The 22,227-nt window shown below is 43.0% G+C and overlaps 2 protein-coding genes across 4 annotated transcripts in view; both read left to right on the forward strand.

Annotated features, from left to right (window-relative positions):
- Positions 1–1,749: 1,749 nt before the first annotated feature.
- RIPPLY2 (ripply transcriptional repressor 2) lies at positions 1,750–4,411 on the forward strand. Its single transcript, XM_084515342.1, has 3 exons — positions 1,750–2,335; positions 2,440–2,504; positions 4,111–4,411. The coding sequence occupies exons 1-3, from the start codon at positions 2,159–2,161 to the stop codon at positions 4,274–4,276; spliced, it is 408 nt and encodes a 135-aa protein (XP_084371468.1). The 5' UTR covers positions 1,750–2,158; the 3' UTR covers positions 4,277–4,411.
- An 840-nt stretch (positions 4,412–5,251) lies between these two features.
- Positions 5,252–22,227, forward strand: part of LOC311433695 (cytochrome b5 reductase 4-like) — a 35,968-nt gene continuing 18,992 nt past the window's right edge. The window contains exons 1-6 of one of the 3 annotated variants that reach the window (XM_084513109.1): positions 5,252–5,383; positions 6,105–6,258; positions 8,898–8,998; positions 11,119–11,203; positions 14,803–14,844; positions 21,987–22,041. In XM_084513109.1, the coding sequence (XP_084369235.1) occupies positions 5,309–5,383; positions 6,105–6,258; positions 8,898–8,998; positions 11,119–11,203; positions 14,803–14,844; positions 21,987–22,041 (512 nt within the window). In that variant the 5' untranslated portion in view covers positions 5,252–5,308. Of the gene's footprint in view, positions 5,384–5,591; positions 5,732–6,104; positions 6,259–8,897; positions 8,999–11,118; positions 11,204–14,802; positions 14,845–21,986; positions 22,042–22,227 lie in introns of those variants that run through there. The other 2 variants (XM_084513111.1, XM_084513110.1) reach the window with 2 other exon arrangements.

The raw sequence follows: 22,227 nt of genomic DNA on the forward strand, positions 1-22,227 counted from the left end.
TCATAGGACATTTTCTCATTTTGTGCAGATACTAAAGAGAATTCTAAAACAATTAAGGGTCATTGGCCAAAGACATGTTTGTGGGATTTTTTGTTTGTTTTGTTGGTTGTTGGTGTTTTGTTGTTTTTTTTTTTTTTCTTTTACTGCACATGTTGATACCAACTTTTATGCTTTATCAAACAAATAACACTGATGTTGAGTTCTATGTTCTATTATTCTATTCTTGCTGCTAATATGATGGATGAGCGGATGTTTCTGCTTTTCTTCTTCAGACAACAAACTGTGCCTCTATTCCTTCTCTTCTTATATAGCCTGTGTTGTAGTTCTCAAAAGAGAAATACCAACTACAGAAATTATTGCTCTCACTTCATCTAGGCAAAAGAAGAATCTGCCATTAGACAGCTTTGAAACATCTGTTTTACACTTCACATCTTCTGACAAAGTTTCACAGCAGCCATTTGGAAACAGAAGAAAATTAGATACCATCTTGCTTATGATGAACTTACTGCACGAGCCACTTCCCTCCTCTGCTTCTCCTAACTGTAGGATGAATATTTACAAACAGCTTGAGCCTTTTGTTCACTCTTATTTTAGTTAATCTTACTTTAGGCCATGGTGAAAACGAGGTGGGAAAAAATGCGGACATATGCAACCATAACAGTGCAGTAAAATTATTCTGGAAATTTTATTCTTTTATGCATTTGGATTAACCCTAAGGTTCTAATAAGTTGGACTTTTCACTGTGAACTACATTTTCCTTTAATTACTTCTAAAGTTATAATCATTATGATTTTTTCCACGTGGTCAAATGGTATAAACCTCCAAAATGACAGAATACACCCGTTGCTCAAGGTGGAACAGATCACAGCATGCACAAGCTTAAAAGCCTGCACTATTGCATCTATTTCTTTTATAGCAAGAGGTTGCTTTTCTTCAGAAAGATAATTCAGACTACATCTGTTTTAGACTTAAAGACCTGAAAACGTGCTATTGCCATATTTAATGAATGACTACATTTCCCACAAAACTTCTAATGTGCAGTGTTTTTACAATAGGTACCGCTAATACTATTTAGTGAAATGGACTGTGCTGAAGACACTGGAAGAAGGCACAAGTCACCTTCTATCTGTGGCTATCCTTAGGCAGTGCTAAAGTAGACACACTCTTTATGGCTAAGCTGAAAAAGGCACAATATTATTCCACAGGGTACAGTGCCTCAGACTTTAGCTGAGTCTTTTAGTGGGCAATAAATTAACGGGGTTTGAAGCTGTCCTTCAGAACTAGGGCAGCTCCATCCCTCCAACCTGCCTGGCTTCCCCAGGGCTGGTACTACTGCTATTTACTAGCTCTTATACGTGATCACTGCTGTTGATCACACGCATCAGTGACTGCGATCTTGGAAAGAGAAGAAGAAAAAAAAAAGGGGGGGGAGGGGGGATAAAAAAGAGAAATAAAAAGGAGCTCCCTCGGTACTGGGGAACACGGTACGAGTTTGGTATAAAACCTCGTGCATGTAGCAAGAGCATCTGATGCTGGCAGCGGAATAAAGTGCCAGGAGCGTATGGAAAAGAATAAAAAGGCACGTTTCGGTAAAAATACCCTATAAAAACCAGCTATGATAGCTGACGATGATGCCTCGGGGGGGGGGGGGGGGGGGGGCATGCCACGGGGAGTATCGGGAGGTGGCGGGCTAGGGAGCAAGGACCCCTGGAAGAGGCGTTTTCTCCAGCACCCCGGGGTGAAATTCCTCTGTGTGCGAGCACGGGGGACCCTCGGGGATAAAGGATCAGGGTTTTAGGGCCAAGAGGCTGCCCTGGAGGCGGTGGGGCCGGGGCGATAACGCCCGGCGCCCCCTCGCCTCGCCCCTCCCGCCGCCCCCCGTTCCCACAGGGGCTCCCCCCGAGGCCGGGCAGCGGCCATGTGTGACTGTGAATCACCTCTGGGGTGTGATTCACACCCCGTCGCCAAACCTTCCCCCCGACCAGGGGCCATTTGGGGCATGCACGCGTCCGCGCCCCGCGTTTACACGGCGGCGCCTGTTTGTTGATGGCGCTGGCAGACGAGCCGGGGGAGGTGGGCTCCGCCGCCGCGGGCTATAAAAGCAGCCCCGGGCAGGGCGAGGAGAGGCGAGGCGGTGGCAGGAGCCGTGTGGTGGAGCATGGAGGTCGGCGGGGTGCGCTGCGGCTGCCCCCGGGGCTTCTCGCCCCTCTCATCCCCTTCGTCCCCCCCGCCCTGCTGCTGCCACCGCCGCCGCCATCACAGCGGCCTCACCGCCCTGCCCTCGCCCCGCAGCCCCGCGCCCTTCTGGAGGCCATGGCTGCCCGGCCCCGCTGTGGTGAGTGGGGCGGCTCGGCTCTAAGGGGAGCTGCCGGGGGCCGGGGTGGGGTGGCGGGGGCTCCGGGCCGGCCGCGGGGGTGACCTCTGCTCTCTCGTCCCCAGCCCCGCAGCCCCCGCGGGCTGGCGCAAGGCTCCCGCAAGCTGGCGCAGTACGCGCACCCCGTCAGGTAAGTGCCGGCGGAGCGCCTCTCCCACCCTTTTTTTTGTTTGTTTTTTACCCATGGATAGGTGTTAAGGTAGTTTCTGGGTGGTTTGGGCTCTTCGCAGTGCTATTCTGGGCGGCAGGCCCTTGTGCAGGTTGCCAGCACTTGGGGATTTGCTTGATCTTTAAGCTGTCAGCGTGCTTCTAGGGTCTGGGGCTTAGTTGCTCTCTAAGTTGTCTGTTTTTGGATTGTTTTGTTGCGTGAAACACCCTGCTACTCATTCCTGTGCCCAGGGTTACAAAAGGTGGGGTGAAGGACACTCCCTAGGTGTGCCCACTTCCTTGGTGTGCCCATGTCTTCCCAGCGCAGGTGTGGGAGCGAGTGGCAGGAGGAGAGGGTATGAACCAAGCCAGCACTGCCAAGACAAAAGCTCGTGTAACTGACTGGTACTTTAATGGTGATGGTATCTGCACTGTCAGTCAGAAAATGAATAAAACTTACAGCTGGATCTGTATTCAGAAGCACTCGGGGTTGTTGCAAGGTGCTTTGTGTAACTGCACAGGTAGTTCATCCAGGTAAGGTGCAGCTTTCTCCCAAATTTAGGCTCTGATCTGTCAAATACAGAAGCACAGGCGATTTAAGCAGTTATGCTGGCTGATTTCTGACACTGTTCTCGTGCATGAGTGAATGCTGCAGGGAGCACTGGGAGTGAGATGGTACAAAGCAAGCGTGCTTTGTGCTGCAGAGGAAGATGTGCTCTGTCAAGCTGCAAGCTAGAAAGCATTTTTGTATTTGCTAGAAAACCCTCTAGTTCTCTTCCTTAATGTATTTCTTTTTCGAACAGTCTGTAGTCAGCACTTAATTATGTTGCATTGTGCCAGTCTCTGAGCTCTTGGGACTTCCATTGTCTATTTCTTGCAGTTACTCCCAAATAGTAAGCAAGAGGATGTTAGCTGAACAGCAGCATATGTAAGGTGGAGTAACATCACTAGCTGATAGCCCTTGTGACATTTTATTATCAGCAATTCTTATGCTAATTTATGGATACAGCATGGACTACTTTAAAATCTAGACCTAGGTGGTCCCTTCTTATAGAAGTCAGTGGATAATTCTACTTGGACAGACAAGACTGTGGGGAAATATCAAGGCCTGATCCTCTTAGACTTATAATTCTTTTCACCTTGAGACTTGTTTCAGACCACTGTAAACAACAAGCAAGATTGACCATTACTAATAAAACTACTAATCCAAATATTTGGGGGATCCTGTTTGACACCCATTATATTCCCTAGGAATTGTTCCAGTGAGGGCAGTACTATTTGGATTAGATCCCCATGAATACTGTTAATGAAGTACTGGAGTGGTAAGTTTCAGATGTGGATCCTGGGCTTTAGAATAGTTTTGCTGCAATACTAGTGCTGTAAGGGCATTTTTCTTTCTTCAGATGAAAATACACAATCCAGAGAACATTTTTCTGCTTAAATGTGGAGATTAGTTTCATGACTGAGCATGTGAGGGGAAAACTCTGTAGCAAAGCTTGTCTGTTAACAGAACTTCACTGCTGTTTCTTGTCTGTCAGCCTCCAAGTAGAACATAATAATAAGCAAATTGACCTGTATGCTTGTTTCAGACTATTTTGGCCCAAATCGAGGTGCTATGATTATTTATACCAGGAAGCTGAAGCACTTCTGAAAAACTTTCCAGTTCAAGCTACAATCTCCTTTTATGAAGACTCGGACAGTGAAGATGATGAAGATGACCTGGAACAAGACTCAAGAACAGAATCAGACTGCTGACTGCAAGAAAGGCCAACCAAGGATACTTCTAAGATTTAATTTAAGCTTAATATAAAAATGTATTATAGTATTTTTAAAGATAATTTATTTGTATGTAAGTTATTCTTAATAAAACTGGAATGTTTTGTAACTTTATCTGAGCCTTTTCCTTTGTCTTAGTCCCTTCCTGCTTCTAGGCTGGGAAGGTATTGATTAGTGTTTTTGTCTAAGGTCCAATATTTCATAGATTATGAACTTGATGAATTTGGACATCAGTATTAGGAGCAGAGAACTGTGTGGCTTGTTTTTAAGTGCTCTGGTCATGTAGCTTCCTCAGAACTTGAGGAAACAAGGAAGACTTTGCTCTGTGCCCCATGTGGAGGCCTGTCAAGGAATCGTATTGGATTAAGTATTCTAATGCTGTGTCGTTATGAAGGATTTTCAAAGATGGAAAAGAAACAACATAGCTGCTTTTGAGATGCAGACGGGAGTCCAAATCCTACCTGTTACAGTTATTCAATTTAGTCTTTATTTTTATGAAGGGGTTTAAGTTACTCATGTTTTGTGGAGAGGCCCCTGGTGGAGCAGGCTGTCCCCCTGCAGCCCATGGGTCCCACATGGAGCAGATCTCCACGCTGCAGCCCCCCCATGGGTGGAGGAGCCCCCGGGGGAGCAGGTGGATGTGGCCTGGAGGAGGCTGCGGCCCATGGAGAGCCCCCACAGGAGCAGGCCCCGGGCCGGAGCTGCAGCCCGTGGAGAGGAGCCCACGCAGGAGCAGGGGTCTGGGGGGAGCTGCCCTCACCCATGGGGGCCCCGTGCTGGAGCAGTTTGCTCCTGGGGGATGGACCCCGTGGGACGGAGCCGTGTGGGAGCAGCCCTCGAGGAGCTGCCAAACCCCACTCCCGCACCCCGCGGCAGGCCCCGCTCCCGTCCCCGCCCCGTCCCGCTGACACCGCCCCATCTCATCCCGGCCCGGCCCGGCCCGGCCGTGTCGCGGCGCCTGCGCCCTGCCGCGGCTCTCCCCGCCCGCCGGGGCTGCCGGGTCCGGGCAGGATGCTGAACGTGCCGCCGGGGGCCTTCCCGGCGCCCAGCTCCCAGCAGCGGGTGGCTGCGGGCGGCCGAGCCAAGGTAGGGAGCGGGGAACCGGGAGCAGGGAGCGGGCGCGGCCGGGGCTGCGGGCCCACCGCCGGGCTGGGCCGCGGGGCTCCGAGCTGCCGCTCCGGCGGCCTCCCCCGCTGGGGCTCAGCTCCTCCTGCCGGCCCCCAGCCCCGGAGGGCGGCCAGGGGGGAAGGAGAGGCGGTGACAGCGGCCCCGGCTCGGCTGCGGAGCTGGCAGTGCCTCCTGCTTCGCCTTTTGGAGGCTGCCGGTGGTGAAACCCTTCCCGTGCGGCCTAAGGAAGGCGATAGAAATCCTTCAGGTCTTGTTCTGCCTCTGTCCCTGGCAAGCCAGCAGATCTCGCCCCCACCTTCCTCAGAGGTGAACTTCCCAACCTTTTCCTCCCTAGCCGTGATTTTCAAATCTCTTTTCTTTGTTGCTCATAAGTACCAGGCCATGAACCAAATGACACTGATAAATCTTTTTACTGCCTCAGGAAGATTGGGTACCTGCAGCTTGCTTTGGGAAGAGTTCTCCATACATTTGACATTCGAGAATTCCCTTGCTTGGGTTATGAGATAGGAAGCTTCCTTAAGCAGCCTTACTGCTGTGTAGGGCTCCCCAGTGTCATTAAAGCGTATGGGTTGTGTTATTTCTTGTTTTTCCCATCTTCCTTGGGAGCTCAGAAAAGTGTATTGAATGGCTTTTTCTTCCTTTAGAGCTTAATAATGTTGATGCATTTGTTATTTTTCAGGTACCTCTAAAACCAGGAAGGAGCCTAATGGATTGGATTCGATTAACTAAAAGTGGGAAGGACTTGACTGGTTTAAAGGGGAGGCTGATTGAAGTGACAGAAGATGAGCTTGCTAAACACAACAAAAAGGAGGACTGCTGGATATGTATAAGAGGTTGGTTGCTGTGATGGTGCTTCTGCATTTTTTTGTTTAACCTCTCCTCTGTACTTATAACTAAGCGGCAAAAAAACAACAAAACAAGGTGATGCCTCAGGCAACAAGGGTTCATCAAGAACAAGATGCTAACAATGCTGACTTGTACTTACAGTCTTCAGTCCTGGAGTGTTTATTATCCTTAGCAGCTGAAGATTTTTGCTTTAAAGCATGTAGAGACATAAACATGTATTAAAAAGATGTTTAGATCTGTAGGATGGTCTTTGGGAAATAAGCGTGTGTAGGCCCATGTACTGCTTCAGAAAAATTTTAGAAAGGTGAGAGACAATTGCCATACAGAGCAATTGTTGCTTGTATCTGGCATAACAAACAGCATGAGTCGATTACCACAGATATTTGCTATTAATTCTAGGAAATTTTGGCTCAAAAGTTGGAATTGCTATGTGGTGTACAATGGCAATGTGCTAAAGGTGGTTTGAAGCAATAGCCCTGGCTAGAAGAGTATTTTGTGTACTGAAGGTGAAGTTCCTAGTTGTCTTAGAGAAAGTAGGAAAATACTTGCTCTCCAGTTTAATCATTTAGAGGCTAAAATACATTAATAATGCTTTTATTTTACTATGAGATAACACGTGAAAATAGATTAAGAAGATCAGAGTGGCTAATGTGACCTTTCTCTTGGAAGTGTTTCATGTTGCTGGTAACTTCTGGTAGGGAATTTAATGTAATGTCATCTCTGAACTCCAGAAAAATTAAACTAAGCTCTTTACAAGAGTGACGCTTTTTGTTGGGTCAAAAAGGGGGAGGCTAGGGGAGTGGGTTGAGAATGAAAGTAAGAGTAAAATGTCCTTCGATGCTAGCTTTTGTGCAAAATAATAGCATTGTTAATGCTTGGTGTATTGCTCTTGCACCTAATAGCAAAACTGTGGAGGTTTGTTTGTATCCTTTTCAGAAGAACACACATCTACTACTGAGGGCAGAATCACCACTTAAAAATGCCTCAGTTCTGTTTTTAATCTCTTACTCTCCCTAGATTGCATCACTGAGGCTTCTTTTTGCAAGAACTCCGTTACACTGCTTCTGTATTTGCCTTTAATTTTTCTCATCTCTGCCTTTTTGTTATTGTGGAACTACTAAAGAAAATAAAAGCAGTGTAACTGAGAATCCTGATAGACTACCTATAGACCTGATATGAGGACAAGTATTAAAATAACACCACTGTGGAAAAGCTAAATGAAGTCTTTGTATTGATGTAGTTAAACTGTGGCTCTCTAGGAAAGAGCAGAAATTGAGAGGAACATGAAGAAGAAAATCAGGAGCTAACTGTTCAAAAACGAGTAGGGTGTTCATCAGAGAGCTGTCATATAGGGTGTGAGTATATAAAATGGGATGGTAGGGGGCTTAGAAAAGTGTGAAGGATATATAAATGAGATTTCTTTTGCTCATACAAGCCAGATGGTAAACTGAACATTTGTCTAATACTCACGAGTTCCTAATTAGTTGGATTTTCCCTAGTGTGGTTTCTTGTGTGCAGTAATCAACGCTGCACACAAGGTGGCACAGTGGATACATCCATCGGAAGAGCAGGTCTGTAAAATGCAAAAGTCCTTTCTTTGTCCAGGAGGGTTCTTACAAACTAGGATTGTCCCAAGTTTGTGTTTCCCCCCACCCAGTGCTGAATGCCTACATCTTTCTCTGAAGTCATGTTTTTGTTTGGTTGTTTGTTTTTAAATGTGTTACAAACTTATTATGTAAACACTGTTACAGTTCCACTTTGGTAGCTTCCTGTTTTGATAATGTTATATTTCTTGAAATACTCTGCTGGGTAGACCTGCAATAGTTGTGCAAGAGCAGCAATGTGTCTGTAGTTAAATCTGTAGTTAAACGTTTATAGCAGCATTCCCCAAGCTCTAATTACTCTGGTTGCATAGCAACACTAATTAGACTTCATTATTTCAAATCTATGAAGCATTTTTTTTATCTTACTAGAATTACTAAGTGTAGTACTTGCTTAGAAAGAATGCTGAGTCCTTTTATTGGGGCAAATTTGTTACAAGTGTTATCAGCCTTTAATAAACATAGAGTATGTTTACTTTTTTATGTTGCTGAATCTGTACATTGGAAGTTTTGCTGCTGATGGCAGCAGTTTTTCTTTGGAGAAGACGGCTTCCTCCCATAGGCGTTTTATTCCATAGGTGATGGGTGGCAGGGAAGCCACTGTGACAGCACATCAGTGGTAATTTAATTGGAAGGGATAGCAAAAACAATTCTGTGCACTAACTGGCTCAATTTCATGTCTTTAAATTGACCTCTGGCTCTCATACCCCTTAACTAGACTGTAACACCTTCAGGTGTTTGTTTTTTTCAACTCTTCACATTTTCTCTAGATGTATATTGGGACAAGTGGAACGTCACTGTAGAATTGACACCTCTGTTTAATAAGATACGTCTTGGGCATTATTAGATCGTGCAACTTCTGTTTCTAGTTTTGGAAAGTCATGCTGTTTGTTCTGAAGGTGTCTGTTGCTTGACATCACGCTGTGTAATACACAGAAACCTTTCCACTGGTTTTGGAGCTGGGAGAGTAGTCTCAGTGGTTGTGGAAATGTTACTCGTGTGTTTTTATATTCCGTTTTCTGCAGGACTTGTATATAATGTCACACCGTACATGGAATATCATCCTGGTGGTGAGGATGAACTGATGAAGGCAGCAGGAACTGATGGTACAGATCTTTTTGATCAGGTGAGAACAACTGGCAGCGAATGGCACTTGCTCACCAAAAGGTATTTTGAAAAAATGCATGTTTTCTGATTCTTTTAGGGCATTCCAGTGGTTCAAACCTTTTGAGGTCCAAGGGAAGGTGTTGGGTTACAGTTCAGAATTGCACTTATATGTACTGAAAGAGGCATATAATTTCAATTTTGTATCAAAAAAAAAAAAAAAAAAGTCCCTTTATTATGCTTCAATTTGACCATTTTATTAAATTTATTTTTTTAGCAGAAATAGCAAGTAAACTTGCAACAACTTGAGATACTACTGCCTTATTAAATTTCCGCATTCACTAATGGCTGTCAGTTGAGAAGCATTTTCTTCTCAGATAACTTTTTTTTTTTTTGACAAATACGTGCAGTATTCTTTTGTCTGTTAACTTGGCTATTGCATTATCAGCAAACAAAGTATTAAGAAAAAGTGTTGGGGCTGCTCTTAACTGATTGTGAACAAATCACAAAATGACAGTTGGTCTCTTCTTTGTTCCCCATTTCTTTAAATGTTTTGAAAAGACTGAAAAGAAAAGGTCTGCAAAATGGGTGTCCTTTCTGTAAGGAAGCGCTTGCAAATCTCATATTGTAAAGGATGATTCATTGAGATAGTATTTTTTAGAAATAAACATTATGCAAAAAACCTTGCCTCACAAGTTTTTCCTGAGAAAATGGGAAAGAGCAGAAAGGAAATTTCCTTTATATCTGAGAGGAAATTGTTAGAGCTTTACATTTCTTGAATCACAGTATGTTATGCCTTTACTTAAAAAATGTGCTTAGCAATAAACGTAAATAAAGGAAAGATGAGATTTTAAACTTTGTTTTAGTATTTTCGGTTAATCCTTTCACAAATGAAGTCTTGGATTTGGGCATAATTCTCTCTTCGTCACAAAGCTACTCTGGTTTAAAGAAATTTGTATTTTCTGTCCTGCAAGTTCATACAGTATGAAATTGTGGCCTGAGATTCTGTAGCAGGAGCACTGTCAAATATTGTACGGTAATACTCAGAAACAGGAATCTTGGCAGCAGAAATATTACCAGAAACCCATCAAATTGTTACCAAATTCAGATACATATTTATACATTTTTATTTGTTTGTTTTGTCATAAGAGTGAAAAACACTGGTCAGATCTTTAAAGTAACCAGTTCACCTCTTTGTTTCTGGGTCACGTCTTTCCTGTTCTGGATAAGTTTCTGTTGTTATCCCCTCTGCTGTAGCATTCTATGTCTGTCAGATACTGATTTATTTAAGACTTTGGTTGGTTGCTAGTGTTAAATATCTGAAAAATGTAACTGTCATTCAAATTATTAATTTCTTTCCATTATCTGTGTGAAAGGCAACTTACAAGTTGTGGGCTACCTTATCTTGTCTGCTTAGCTTGTCAAGTTTAAAGTTTTTATTTTGAAATCTTTATGTTCCATTTAAATTTGTCATGCTGCACTCCATTTCCTTTTCTCTTCTTGTAGTGTTGTCCTGAATGCTCTGTCAGGACTGGCTTTCCTGCCATCCATTTTCTAGGGAAGTTTTTCAGTTCTGGTCTGTAAAGCTACTGCTTTTTCTTCACTTTGACTTTCTAAAACAGCTTATTTCCCAATAATTCAGTGATTGTCAGACAGAAACAGAAATACACCAACTTCATAGGAGGTGTTGATGTGTCTGAACTACTATGATCTGTCTTTGGTTCATTCATCAGCCTCTTTCCCCATGTTTGTGTCTAAACAAGGCTGGTTTCCTTTGTGGTAAGGACAAGTTCTGTTAATTACATAGCACACATCATAAAAACACACTTCTGAAATCTTTCTTGTAGCTCAAGTTTATGATGTTCAGATACTGCAAAACATAACCTGAATAAATCAAACTACTGTCATATTCAGAGTCCTGTTTTTTTGTTTGTTTTTAAGTACATCTTATCTGTAGTAGTGGTGAAAAATATGTACTGAAAAATTGAGAAACTGTTGTCTGGGTAAATAACAGAAAAAAAAATCCCAACAAAAAGAAAGATGTTAGCCACTGTACAAAAATGGTCTTTGTATTTTAGTGCATAGAGCAAACAACAAAATAAGAATTACAAACGTTGTGAAATCCAATTTTTGTTAATATAGGTCCATCGTTGGGTCAATTATGAATCAATGCTGAAGGAATGTCTTGTTGGGAGAATGGCTTTCAAGCCTATTGCTGCTCCAAAAGGTGAGGGGTTTTAGAATGAAATGATTTCTAATATGTTTAATTCCAAAGTTGTGAAAAATCCTGAATTGTCTTATTTATGAGGAGAGTCTCTATTCTGACATAGAGACAAAGGCTGTTGCATGTACTCAGTCTTTTGATAGTATGTACCTGAAGATGAAACTTTTATAAATGAAGCCTTTTACACATAATGTACTGCTAACTTTTGTCTTTTGTTCTAAGTCATCAGAAAATAAACATATGTGTTTGTGTGTGTGTGTATATATATATATATTCTTTCTTCTCCCAAGGATTGCTCTCTCTTCTTTAGGTCCTGGGCGTGGGGGGGGGGCGAGGGGAGGAGGAGGCAAACTATCACAGGAAGCCCCCTGGTGTGATTCTTGAAATAAAAGTCAGTATTTTTGTTCTGGTGATTTCAGCACCAGGCATAGGTCTCAAAAGTTGTATATGAATTGAGATATGTGAATACAGTTTATGAACAGTTATCCTTTCCAGAACACTTTACTGAGTCTGCTAGAGTTCGAATTTACTTAGAGAAAATTTTGCTGATACAACAGACTCATCTGGGCCAGGCCAGCATGAAATGTAGCATATTGTCCTAAAATGCTGGTGGTGGCTTCAAAAGAATTTACTCTCCAGTGTTTTGGTTTGTAGGTCACAGTAAAAAATCACAGTATCTTAAAACCAGACACTGGATGGAGGCCCTTAGCAGATCTGCTCTGAAAGCATGACAGAATTACTGTTTACAACTATTTTTATCTGGTAATCCTGTAGTTCACAAATTCAGCCATCTCTTTTAGCTCTTCACCTTCTGGCATGGGGCATGATGCACTTGCTCAGCACACAGATCGCTTTGCCAAGCAGTTCAGTTGAGTTTGCCTGTTTGTGAAGGGGGGAAGAGGATTTTACATCTCTGTGTTGCTAGGTAGCTAATGCCATTGTAGAGTTTTTAAGTTGAGTGCTGCAATGTATGGAGACACCTTGACAGTGTAACAGCTTCATAGAGTTGAGGTGTTACGAGTAAGTTACTGCCACTTTGTCAGCTGAGCTAGAAACTTAAAAATAAACCTGACTTTTACTGATCTCCTTAGTCTGACTTTTCTGCAACCAGAGGGAATTCTTGTGACAGCAAGTCAGTAAAGAAATAAACATATCTTTGTTCCTGCCAGCTGTGACAGTCCATTTTCTGCTGTTTACTTTTTCTCTGCTTTCTTCTCTAGTAGCACTGCTTTATACACTTTGCTGTAGTAAAACTTGCAAGTGAAAGGTTACCAGCTGCATGAAAGTGGTTTGGTTGCCTGTCTCTCTTTTGGCCATTTAAGGCTTGATTTTTTTTTTTTTTTTTGTATTTTATTAATGACGAATAAAACTGATTAGCCTGAATTTGCTGAAATTCTTCCTAGCAAAATTCTCAAAGTGTACCGTGATTTGTGGTGGGTTCTGTATCCTCATTTAAGTGGTGAATTATCAAAAACATGATTGACCAGCTTCACTATCAGAAAGTGATGCTTCTTAGCTTGTGTCCTTTCAGCAAACTGTATTTGGCAAAGTTTGGGTCTGAAAATAGAACAAAACAGTGAAGGTGCATGTCTTTGCATGTAGGATTAAATAGGCCCATATGCATGGAGGGATGACAGGACTTCAAATTACAGCCTAATTTGCTTTCTTTTTCATGGCAGAGGGTGGGTGAGCTTTTGGCATTAGGGCAGGCATATGATAAGAGTAAGTCAGATGTAGGTTTGTTGGGGCATTGCTGGAAGGCTTGTGATTGTTCAGCTTAGTTTTGTTTCCTGTGTTCTGGATTTTCTTTGGAAGATAGTACAATTGTTTACTCACTGAACTTTTTTAAGGAAGCTGAAGCTTATTCTTGCATACACAACTAGCAGGAGACTCTGAAGTGCCCCTTCTTCAATGTTATAGAACAGAAGAGCTGTGCACAGAAATGTGTAGTGTTTGTACTTGCTGAGAAGGCCCATGCAGTAACTACAGTGGTGATCAAGCATGCAAGAGATTTATTATTTCAGAATCTCCCTTCTGCTTCTATCTTTCTCAACAAAGAAAGATAATTCCTTTATCTTTTTATCTATTCCTCTTCCTCACAGCTTTAAGCTTTTTGGCATTATTTTGCTTGCCTTCCCTTCAGAGTACTCGGCTGTAAACATCAGCACAGACATTGCTTTAGTACCTTTAACTATCGCTGATGTTTCTCTCAGATGTATGTAAGTATGTGGCTGTATGGAACTTCACAGGTACCATAACTCAGGAGTTGGAATGCATGTATTTGTATTGAGTAAGTGAGATGAGACTGAGAGCTATAGTATGATCCAGGAAAGAGGGAGGTAGGGCTGTGTCCTGGAAATGCCTCAATCAATTGTCCTTAAACCTGCAAATGCTGGTTTCAGTGCAGTGTATTAAAATGTAGTGAAATGAGAGTTTACTTTTGAACTGAAAACAATTCCCTTTAATGATAAATGAGATTTTGTGACTTGCCTATCCTGGCAGAAAGCTTGAAGCTGTGTATAGCAGAATATACAAAGAAATACAGCCTAAAAAACAAAGGGTTTGGGTGAACTGTCCCGTTCATCCCGTGGAGTGTTTTCACCTCACAGTGGCACAACGTGAAAGACTCTGATAAGGGCAATACTTGATCAGCTCTGAAGTCCTTTTGCAATACTATATGCTTGGCAGATTGTTCCAGGAGCATTTTATTTATTGCTGTTGTACTGGCATTTTCCCTCTAATGCTGGCTGCTGTGATGGAGAGAAGTGAGAGAGGCTCGAAAGCCCATAATAAGGGGAGATTATGTAACTCATCATTTTGCCTTCATGAAAAGGAGCAGGAAGATCAAATTGGATGCTCCCACTTCCCCAAATCTTGCAAATATAAAAGGGGTCTTTATACTGGGAAAATTTGAGATACGCATATAGAGAAGGCAGAAGGGACTTGGGTACATCCAGAGGACTAGAAGAAAGATACATGGCCAAGAGACACTATGCCTCTGCCCTTGAGAGGAGCACCATATGTATGAATTGTCACTATGTATTCATCTACTTGGTCTGTATCTGCTTTTTTTCTACTAGTACTTATATTTTTTTGTTGTTGTTGAAGATAACTTGTCAAATAAAGCTGCTTGACAGATTGAGCTTAAAGGAAGATTTTCCTTTTCCTGGGTTTCTGCCAAAGATTGGATTTAGATAGTTGTAGGTCAGACTCAGCGTCTACTATGTGTTGTCTCGAGACAAGTGTCTTTCAAACTCTGACAGACTTAGCAAGCTTCTTGGCTATCAAGCTTATGATTGTACAAGATAATCTGTGGTCTTTGTTTTAAAGAGCCAGGGAAGTTTTTATGTTTCTTACCCTTTAGTGCTGTGCAACTTTTGTTATTTTAAGCTTTTTTTTGAATTGCATGTAATATTTTGGAATGGTAATCAGTGCTGCATTTAATTGTGCTGACTTGATATCTGAAGCATCCTGGTGAATCTGTTAATGTTTTGGAAGGTTTATTTGGAGAGCCTTACTTTGGCTTATTTTTATAGTATGACGTGTGCAAGTACTGTGCTGCAACTTCTTACTGTCGTGCTCCTTTTTCTTAATGCTTGTAGACGTTTCTTCTATCCTGTCTGAAGAGAAGAAACAGGTTAATGGTAAGTATTCACCTGGGGTGAGGTGGGGAGTCAATCTTAAACTTACCTGAGTATTGTATAATGCATGATGCTTATCCAGACTTCTGTGTCTATACATTTGAATCTGATGTTGAGGCTGTAGTGATCTTTGGGAATTACAGAAGGCAAAATCCTAATCAGACATTGCAAATTCAGTGAATAAAAGTGTTAGAAGATGGTGGTGCAGTGCTATAGAAAAGGGAGATGAGAGATGGACAAGCTTTTTACTTGAGAAGGTAAATGGGAAATAACTGTGTGCTATTGAAATGTGCCACTTCCACAGTGCCAGGCTTTTTAATCCTCAGTATCAGAAGCGCTAGGTGGCCCTGCAGGGGAGTAGCAGAGATGTGACAAAAACTTGGGTAACACATAGAATTAAATTTGTCACTGGAAAACGAGTTGAAATGGAGGTGTGTTAGTTGAGCACAGCGTGACTGAACTACGTGAGGTGTAACTGTGGGAATGACTGGGCTGTTATTGATGTAGCTCCGAGAGGAGCAAATGAAGTCCTGTGATATACAGAGAGAATGACAGTAGTCCTTGCAGAGATAGGGAAGCATTCAGGCTTTGCATAAGCTTTCACTGAGCCCTCCGTGATTACTGAGGGTAGCTTTGGTTGCTAGTGATGGAGAGCTGTGCATTTGATTTTGATCTTTTTAGGGAAAAGTTATGGAGTGATTAGTCATCTTGGCATAAGAGGCTGCCTAAAATAATACAGCTTATGAAGTCCGATCAGATGAGGTGGGATGGGGGAGTGTTGCTGGAGAAAATAAGATGAACACCTGTGAAGGGAAGTAACACACTTTGTGCTGAAGGTTGACCTTTTAGCATGAAATATAAATTGGTCGTGGAAAAGTCTAGGCTGAATCTTAGGAAAAGGAGCCTGCAACAGACAAATTTTGGAATGTCAGGAGGAGCAGAAACCTAGATGTGACTTGAGATAGAGGCAGAGAGGCTCTCGTGATGGTGTGCCCACAAGTCCAGGCATGGTTAGAGGACACCTACTCATCCATGCTTAGTTGGATGAATTTGAATCTTGTTTCCTTCTGTTCTCATACCATCTTTCTTGCTGTCCTCTTGTGTTCTGAGAATGTCGTATTTGTCTTCTAAAAGGCAGTTTACCTTACAGTATGCACAAGCTTGAGCTACACAATAATGCCTACAACTAAATATATACCATGTAAAAGTAAGCAAGACTGATTTTACTTGTTCCTGTTTTGCTATATAGCCCTATAGGATGTTAAGCTAAACTTTGTGCCAGGGTTTGCTGTGTGACTTCAGGAATGAACAAGTTGGAATGTATCAGCCTTGCTTTGACGGGCAGGGAGAATTAGAAGACAAATTTTGCTTTATTTTATCAGAATTATATCACTTGGCAGCAGCTAGTAGTCATTAAATACACCATAAGTATTTTGATTCAAGTAGAAGACTAACTGTAGCATCTATTTCAATGTTTATCTCCTCAGTTATGTTTGTTCATGAAATCCTTACTTTTTGTGCTTGTCTAGCTGCCCGGAGCTTTTCTGTGCTTCTTTCTTTATCTGTGTCTACTGTGAACATGAATAATAAGCAGTACTCCTTCTTTCTTCTTGTCTTGCTTCCCCTTGTGCTCCCAGAAATACTTTTTGTCCAGATTATGTGACTTGTCAAGAGACATAGGAAATTATTCTGGTTGTGTTTTCCAGTGAAACTGCCTGATTTTGAAATTGCCTGATACTGATGCTTGCTTCTTGTATTCAGTTTACCTGTTTGGCAAGACTTTTTCCAAAATAGGAAAGGTCAGTTCCTGGGTTTTTTTCACTGACTTTGCCTGTTGTGGACATATTTATTTTACCGTCTTAGAAGTCTGTTATACTCAATTGCTGTGTCTTAGCGTAAACTGAAATAAAAGTGAGACTAGAAATAGGCAGCACTGTGTGAAATTTGGGAAGAGGAGCCTGCATGGGCACCAATTTATTTTTTAGGAAGTTGTGGGCACTAGTGAAGGCATTTTTGTTGTATTGATCTAAAATATATAAATGATAATTGTATTGTGTCGCATGTTCAGATCAATCAACTTAAATGTATCCTTGACTTTTGTGAACATCAATTTTGTGTAATATAAGGGACAACAAAAGCTGAAGTTTCCAGAATATATTATTCATGATAACAGTCTCAAAAGTGGATGTGCTCCTGGACATCTCTTCATGTATGAGATTCAGACAAAAGACATCAATATTTCAAAACACTGCCATTCCCAAGGCATGCTTGAAAACTTCCTATTTGTTTGAAAGCAAGTTAGCATCAAGCACATACTTTAAAAATCTCTTCAACTTTGCACCTTCAAGCTAAACTGAATTTGTTTTGTACCCCAACTATTAAGATGAAAATTTCCATAGTATTAATGATAAAAGAAATGACTTTGGCAATTCTGCCATCTGAAAACAAGTTGGTGTTTGAGTCTAAACACATCAAACTTGAAAATACAGATGGTACGTAAGAGGGTAATGAGAGGAGAGTTTGAGTTAGGGCTTTGAGAACAGAAACCTAAGTCTCATGGTTCAAGCAGCTGGAATTTTTGTGTAAGTAATATATGCAATCCTATTTTTCTCATTAATATATGGAGTTTATAAATATGGACTGGGCGTGTTCTGGGCCTTTAGAGGACAAAGAAAACAATAGATAAAGTTTTCACTGAATCCTGAAGTAATTTAGGCTAGAACAAGCATCTGGAGCTGGTTTGGTCCACTCCCCTGCTCATGGCAGGGTGAACTTTGATCAGAGTGCTCATGATCATGAGTGCTCATAACCCCACCATCATGGGAAGAGAAGAGGTTTGTGGTGGTGTTTTGTTTGTTTTCTTTTTTAATAACATAAACAGAATTTTCCTCCGTGCTATTTGTCTGTTGCTTTCAGCCGCTTCCCTCGGAGAAGCACCTGGCTATCTTTTCTGTACTTCTTCCTCCCCACACCCTTTTCTTTAGGTAGTTGAAGGTCGCACTGAAACCTGTCCCTTAGCTGTTCCTTCTGCAGGCTGAACAAGCCCAATTCCCTCAGCCTCCTCCATATATTTTGTGCTCTGACTGCTGACCATCTCTGTGGCCCTTCCCTGGAGTTGCTCGTGCATGTCAGTGGCTACCGGGGAGCCAAAACTGGACATAGTACTCCAGATATGGTCTCACAGTTGCTGAACAGAGAGGAAGAATCACTTTCCTCAAGCTAGTTGCAGTGCTTTTGCCCAGTATACAATTGGTTTTCATTGCCAAAAGGGTGTAGTATCTGTCCTGTCTCCATTTGTCTATTAGGTCCCCAGAAAGTTTTCTACAAAGCTGCTTTCTTCCCTGTCAGGCACCCAGCCCGTTCTGTTATACAAGATTATTTTGGTCCAGGTGCAAAACTCTGCGTTTGCTTTTGAGCTTCATGCATCTTTTGGCAGCTTATTTCAGAGTTCCTTTGAATTGTAGCCATGACCTTTAGTGCTTCAACTGCTTTCACTGATTTGTTATCATCTACATAATTCCTGACAGTGGGACAGCGTGCGTGCTTCATGTTGCTAATCAGGATGTTGAACAGCCCTGGCATACCCTAGGGAATGCCAGCTGTAATTAGCCAGAAATCAGACTTCATATCGTTAACAGCACCTTTTGCAACTGGCAGCCCTTCTAATGCTCTGTCTAGATCTTAGTCCATCTTGCTAACTCGGATCTCTCCAGTGTGGCTACAAGGAGAACCTGAGAGAGACCATCAGTAGCCTTCCTATCTGATCTGCATGGGATTTTGCTAGCAAGCTGAACAAGCTAAAGTTTGCTCTCATGAGGTGCAGAGGTGTGCTTGCTTCTCTCAATATCTTAAAACACCTTCATTTCATAACTGCCATCAGCTTTTGGATTCACCTCCAATTATTCACCTCCAGACCCTGGCTGCATGTACAGACTGGGCGATGAGACGCTGGAGAGCAGCCTAGAAGAGAGGGATCTGGGGGTCGTGGTAGACAGCAAGTTGAATATGAGCCAGCAGTGTGCCCTGGCAGCCAGGAGGGCCAACCGTGTCCTGGGGTGCATCAAGAACGGCATCGCTAGTAGGTCAAGGGAGGTGATTGTCCCGCTCTACTCTGCGCTGGTGCGGCCTCACCTCGAGTACTGTGTGCAGTTCTGGGCACCACAGTATAAAAAGGACATGAAGCTGTTGGAAAGCGTCCAGAGGAGGGCTACGAAGATGGTGAAAGGCCTTGAGGGGAAGACGTACGAGGAACGGCTGAGGTCACTGGGCCTGTTCAGCCTGGAGAAGAGTAGGCTGAGGGGAGACCTCATCACAGTCTACAACTTCCTCGTAAGGGGTTGTCAAGAGGCAGGAGACTTTTTCTCCATTAACACTAGTGACAGGACCCGCGGGAACGGGGTTAAGCTGAGGCAGGGGAAATTTAGGCTGGACGTCAGGAGGGGGTTCTTCACAGAGAGGGTGGTTGCACACTGGAACAGGCTCCCCAGGGAAGTGGTCACTGCACCGAGCCTGTCTGAATTTAAGAAGAGATTGGACTGTGAACTTAGGCACATGGTCTGAACTTTTGGGTAGACCTGTGCGGTGTCGAGAGTTGGACTTGATGATCCTTAAGGGTCCCTTCCAACTCAGGATATTCTATGATTCTATGATTCTATGATTCTATTAATTATTTATGACCACCATAGTCAGAAGAATGCTTAATTAATTGGGTCTTTGATCACCTGAATCATTCTCTTTTTGTTACAATGTGATTTCATGTTTTCACTTAAAATCTTACAGTATTTCAGAATAATTCAAAATTAACTTGGTTTGCGAGAATGTCCTGTCTTATTCTGGCTGTTCATATATTTCTGTTGCCCTGCAAAAGCATACAGGAGTGTGTATGATCATAAATTTCTCTTATCCGTAGAGGCCAGTCTAAGCACACAGTATATGTCTCTGTTGTGGTTTAACACCATCAGGTACTCAGGCACCACACAGCTACTCTCTCACTCCCCTTCCTCAAAGGAACAGGGGTAGAAAATGCAATTAAAAACAGCTCGAGGGTTGAGATAAGGACAAGGAAACTGCAAATCAATTATTCTCACAGGCAAAACAGGCAGAGTGTAGAGAAGATAAATTTCATTTATTGACAGTTGGTAATAGTAGAGAGGCAAACTAAAAACACCTTCTCTCCATCCACCTTCTTGCACCCCTTCCCCCGAAAAGTGCAGGGGAAGGGGGAATGGGGGCTGTGGTCAGTCCCTGATGCTTCATCCTCTCCCTGTGGGGATGCCGTCCTTCCCCAACTGAGCCTGCAGGGGCTGCCCACAGGCAGCAGCTCCTCAAGCACTGCTCCCACACGGCTCCATCCCACAGGGTCCATCCCCCAGGGGCAAACTGCTCCAGCACGGGGCCACCACGGCTGGGCAGCAGCTCCCCCCAGACCCCCTGCTCCTGCGTGGACTCCTCTCCACGGGCTGCAGCTCCGGCCCAGGGCCTGCTCCTGCGGGGGCTCTCCATGGGCCGCAGCCTCCTCCAGGCCACATCCACCTGCTCCACCGGGGGCTCCTCCACCCATGGGGGGGCTGCAGCATGGAGATCTGCTCCATGTGGGACCCATGGGCTGCAGGGGGACAGCCTGCTCCACCAGGGGCCTCTCCCTGCACAGGCTGCAGGGGAACTGCTGCTGCCTGCCTGCAGCACCTCCTGCCCTCCTGCTGCCCTGACCTGGGGGTCTGCAGGGCTGCTTCTCACTTCACACTCTTGCAGCAGCTGTTGCCTAGCAGTTTTTTTTCCCTTCCTTCAATCTGCTCTCCCAGAGGCCCACCCAGCATTGCTCCCAGGCCCAGCTCTAGCCAGCAGCAGGTCCCTTTTGGAGCCAGCTGGAGCTGGCTCTGATCTGACCTGGGGCAGCTGCTGGGCTCTGCTCACAGAGGCTACCCCTTCAACCAAAACCTTGCCATTTAAACCCAATATAGTCCATGAAAAAGACTTAGCCTTTGAGAAGGCTTTTATCATGAGATGATTGGTTTTCTTTTGCAGTGATCTGACTGTTCTGCCATTTAGCTTCCTTGGCAGCTGCAGATGGTGTGTACATAGGGGTAATTAGAAAAAGAATAAATAGTTCCAGCGTGTATTAATTGTTTTGGGTTAATTCCCCATCTGGATGGTTTATGGTTTTGGCAGATTGGATTAGACCAGAATGGTCCTCTTTGTTTTATCTACATCCCACGTAGCAAAGCCATATAATTCTTGTGTTTAAACTTGTAGTCTAACTACAAAACTTAATTGGCCTATAAAAGATAATTCATGTGTGAATTCTCATTTTCTTAGACCCTTATTTTATTCATAGCCTTTTTAAGTTTCCAAGGTCTGCCTTTGAACATACTTGAAACCAGCTCCAGCTGTCCAGCACTTGCCAACTGTTACCTTAGACCTCTGCCTAACCATTGTCCAGTGAAATTGCTGCTATCTGTGGTGTTACAAATAATATTATATTCAAGGCTGTGCAGCTTCTTCTATCTAATTTTATTTAGCTTCCCTGTATTGAAATTGATGAAGGATTGCAATTGCTTTAACCTGTGGTCTGTGCTCCAATTGTTGCCAGATCTGTTGTTTCCATTTAGCTAGATTAGGCCAATAGACTTTTGCAAAGACTGACCAAGTATTGTATCCAAGCAAAGGTTTTTTTTTCAGGTTTTCATGTTGTTTAATAATTAAAACATGTAGCTGAATTCTGTGAAAATCCTTAGCAAAGCACAAGGTAGAGCAATGTAGGCTGAACAAATAGTTCTGTTAAATTTATTCAAATAATGTTTTTTCCTGCTTCGCTGTCACAAAGTATAAAAGCACAAGCTAATACCTAATGAAATGGAGACCAGCTTACATGTACCAGGAAGCCTGCATGCACAGGTTCTGTGGTATATGGAATTCAATTTCTGAAACAGAACTTCATGTTCTAGGAGCCTCCTCTCCAGGAGCAAGTGCTGAATAATAGCAAAACTTTAAAAAGTGCATGAATACTTCCAGCTGTCCTGTGGAAAGAAAATACCATCTGTTGAGGGGTATTTTGCATATAGAATACTTATTTTTCCATATATATTTATGGTTTTTATTAAATGAGTGTCGCAGCACATGTTTTAATGATTCTCTGCCCTTTGTAGGTATGGTTTCTGAGAAGAACATACCGGGTACTTCTGCTAGAGATTTAACTCCAAGGTAAGCTTTTATTTTTCGTTCTTTTACACATTCTATTTAATAACTCTAGGCAGTTCTTAGTAAGTGAAGGCAACTTTTTACATGTTTAGATCTCAGTGTTTTGGCTAAGGGAGTATGTATCATAACCTTCCTACTTATAGGAGGATGGTAGAGGTTCAGGTTTAAACAACTTGCCAGAGGTCATAC

The sequence above is a fragment of the Aythya ferina genome (genome assembly GCF_964211825.1).
Source record: "Aythya ferina genome assembly, chromosome: 3".
Classification (NCBI taxonomy): domain Eukaryota; kingdom Metazoa; phylum Chordata; class Aves; order Anseriformes; family Anatidae; genus Aythya; species Aythya ferina.

Excerpts from the sequence above, each read along its gene's own strand:
- RIPPLY2 (XM_084515342.1), top strand. The coding sequence starts at position 2,159 with ATGGAGGTCGGCGGGGTGCGCTGCGGCTGCCCCCGGGGCTTCTCGCCC. Across the intron at positions 2,336-2,439 it reads GGCTGCCCGGCCCCGCTGTG|CCCCGCAGCCCCCGCGGGCT; the intron begins GTGAGTGGGGCG and ends TCTCGTCCCCAG. Across the intron at positions 2,505-4,110 it reads CAGTACGCGCACCCCGTCAG|ACTATTTTGGCCCAAATCGA; the intron begins GTAAGTGCCGGC and ends TGCTTGTTTCAG.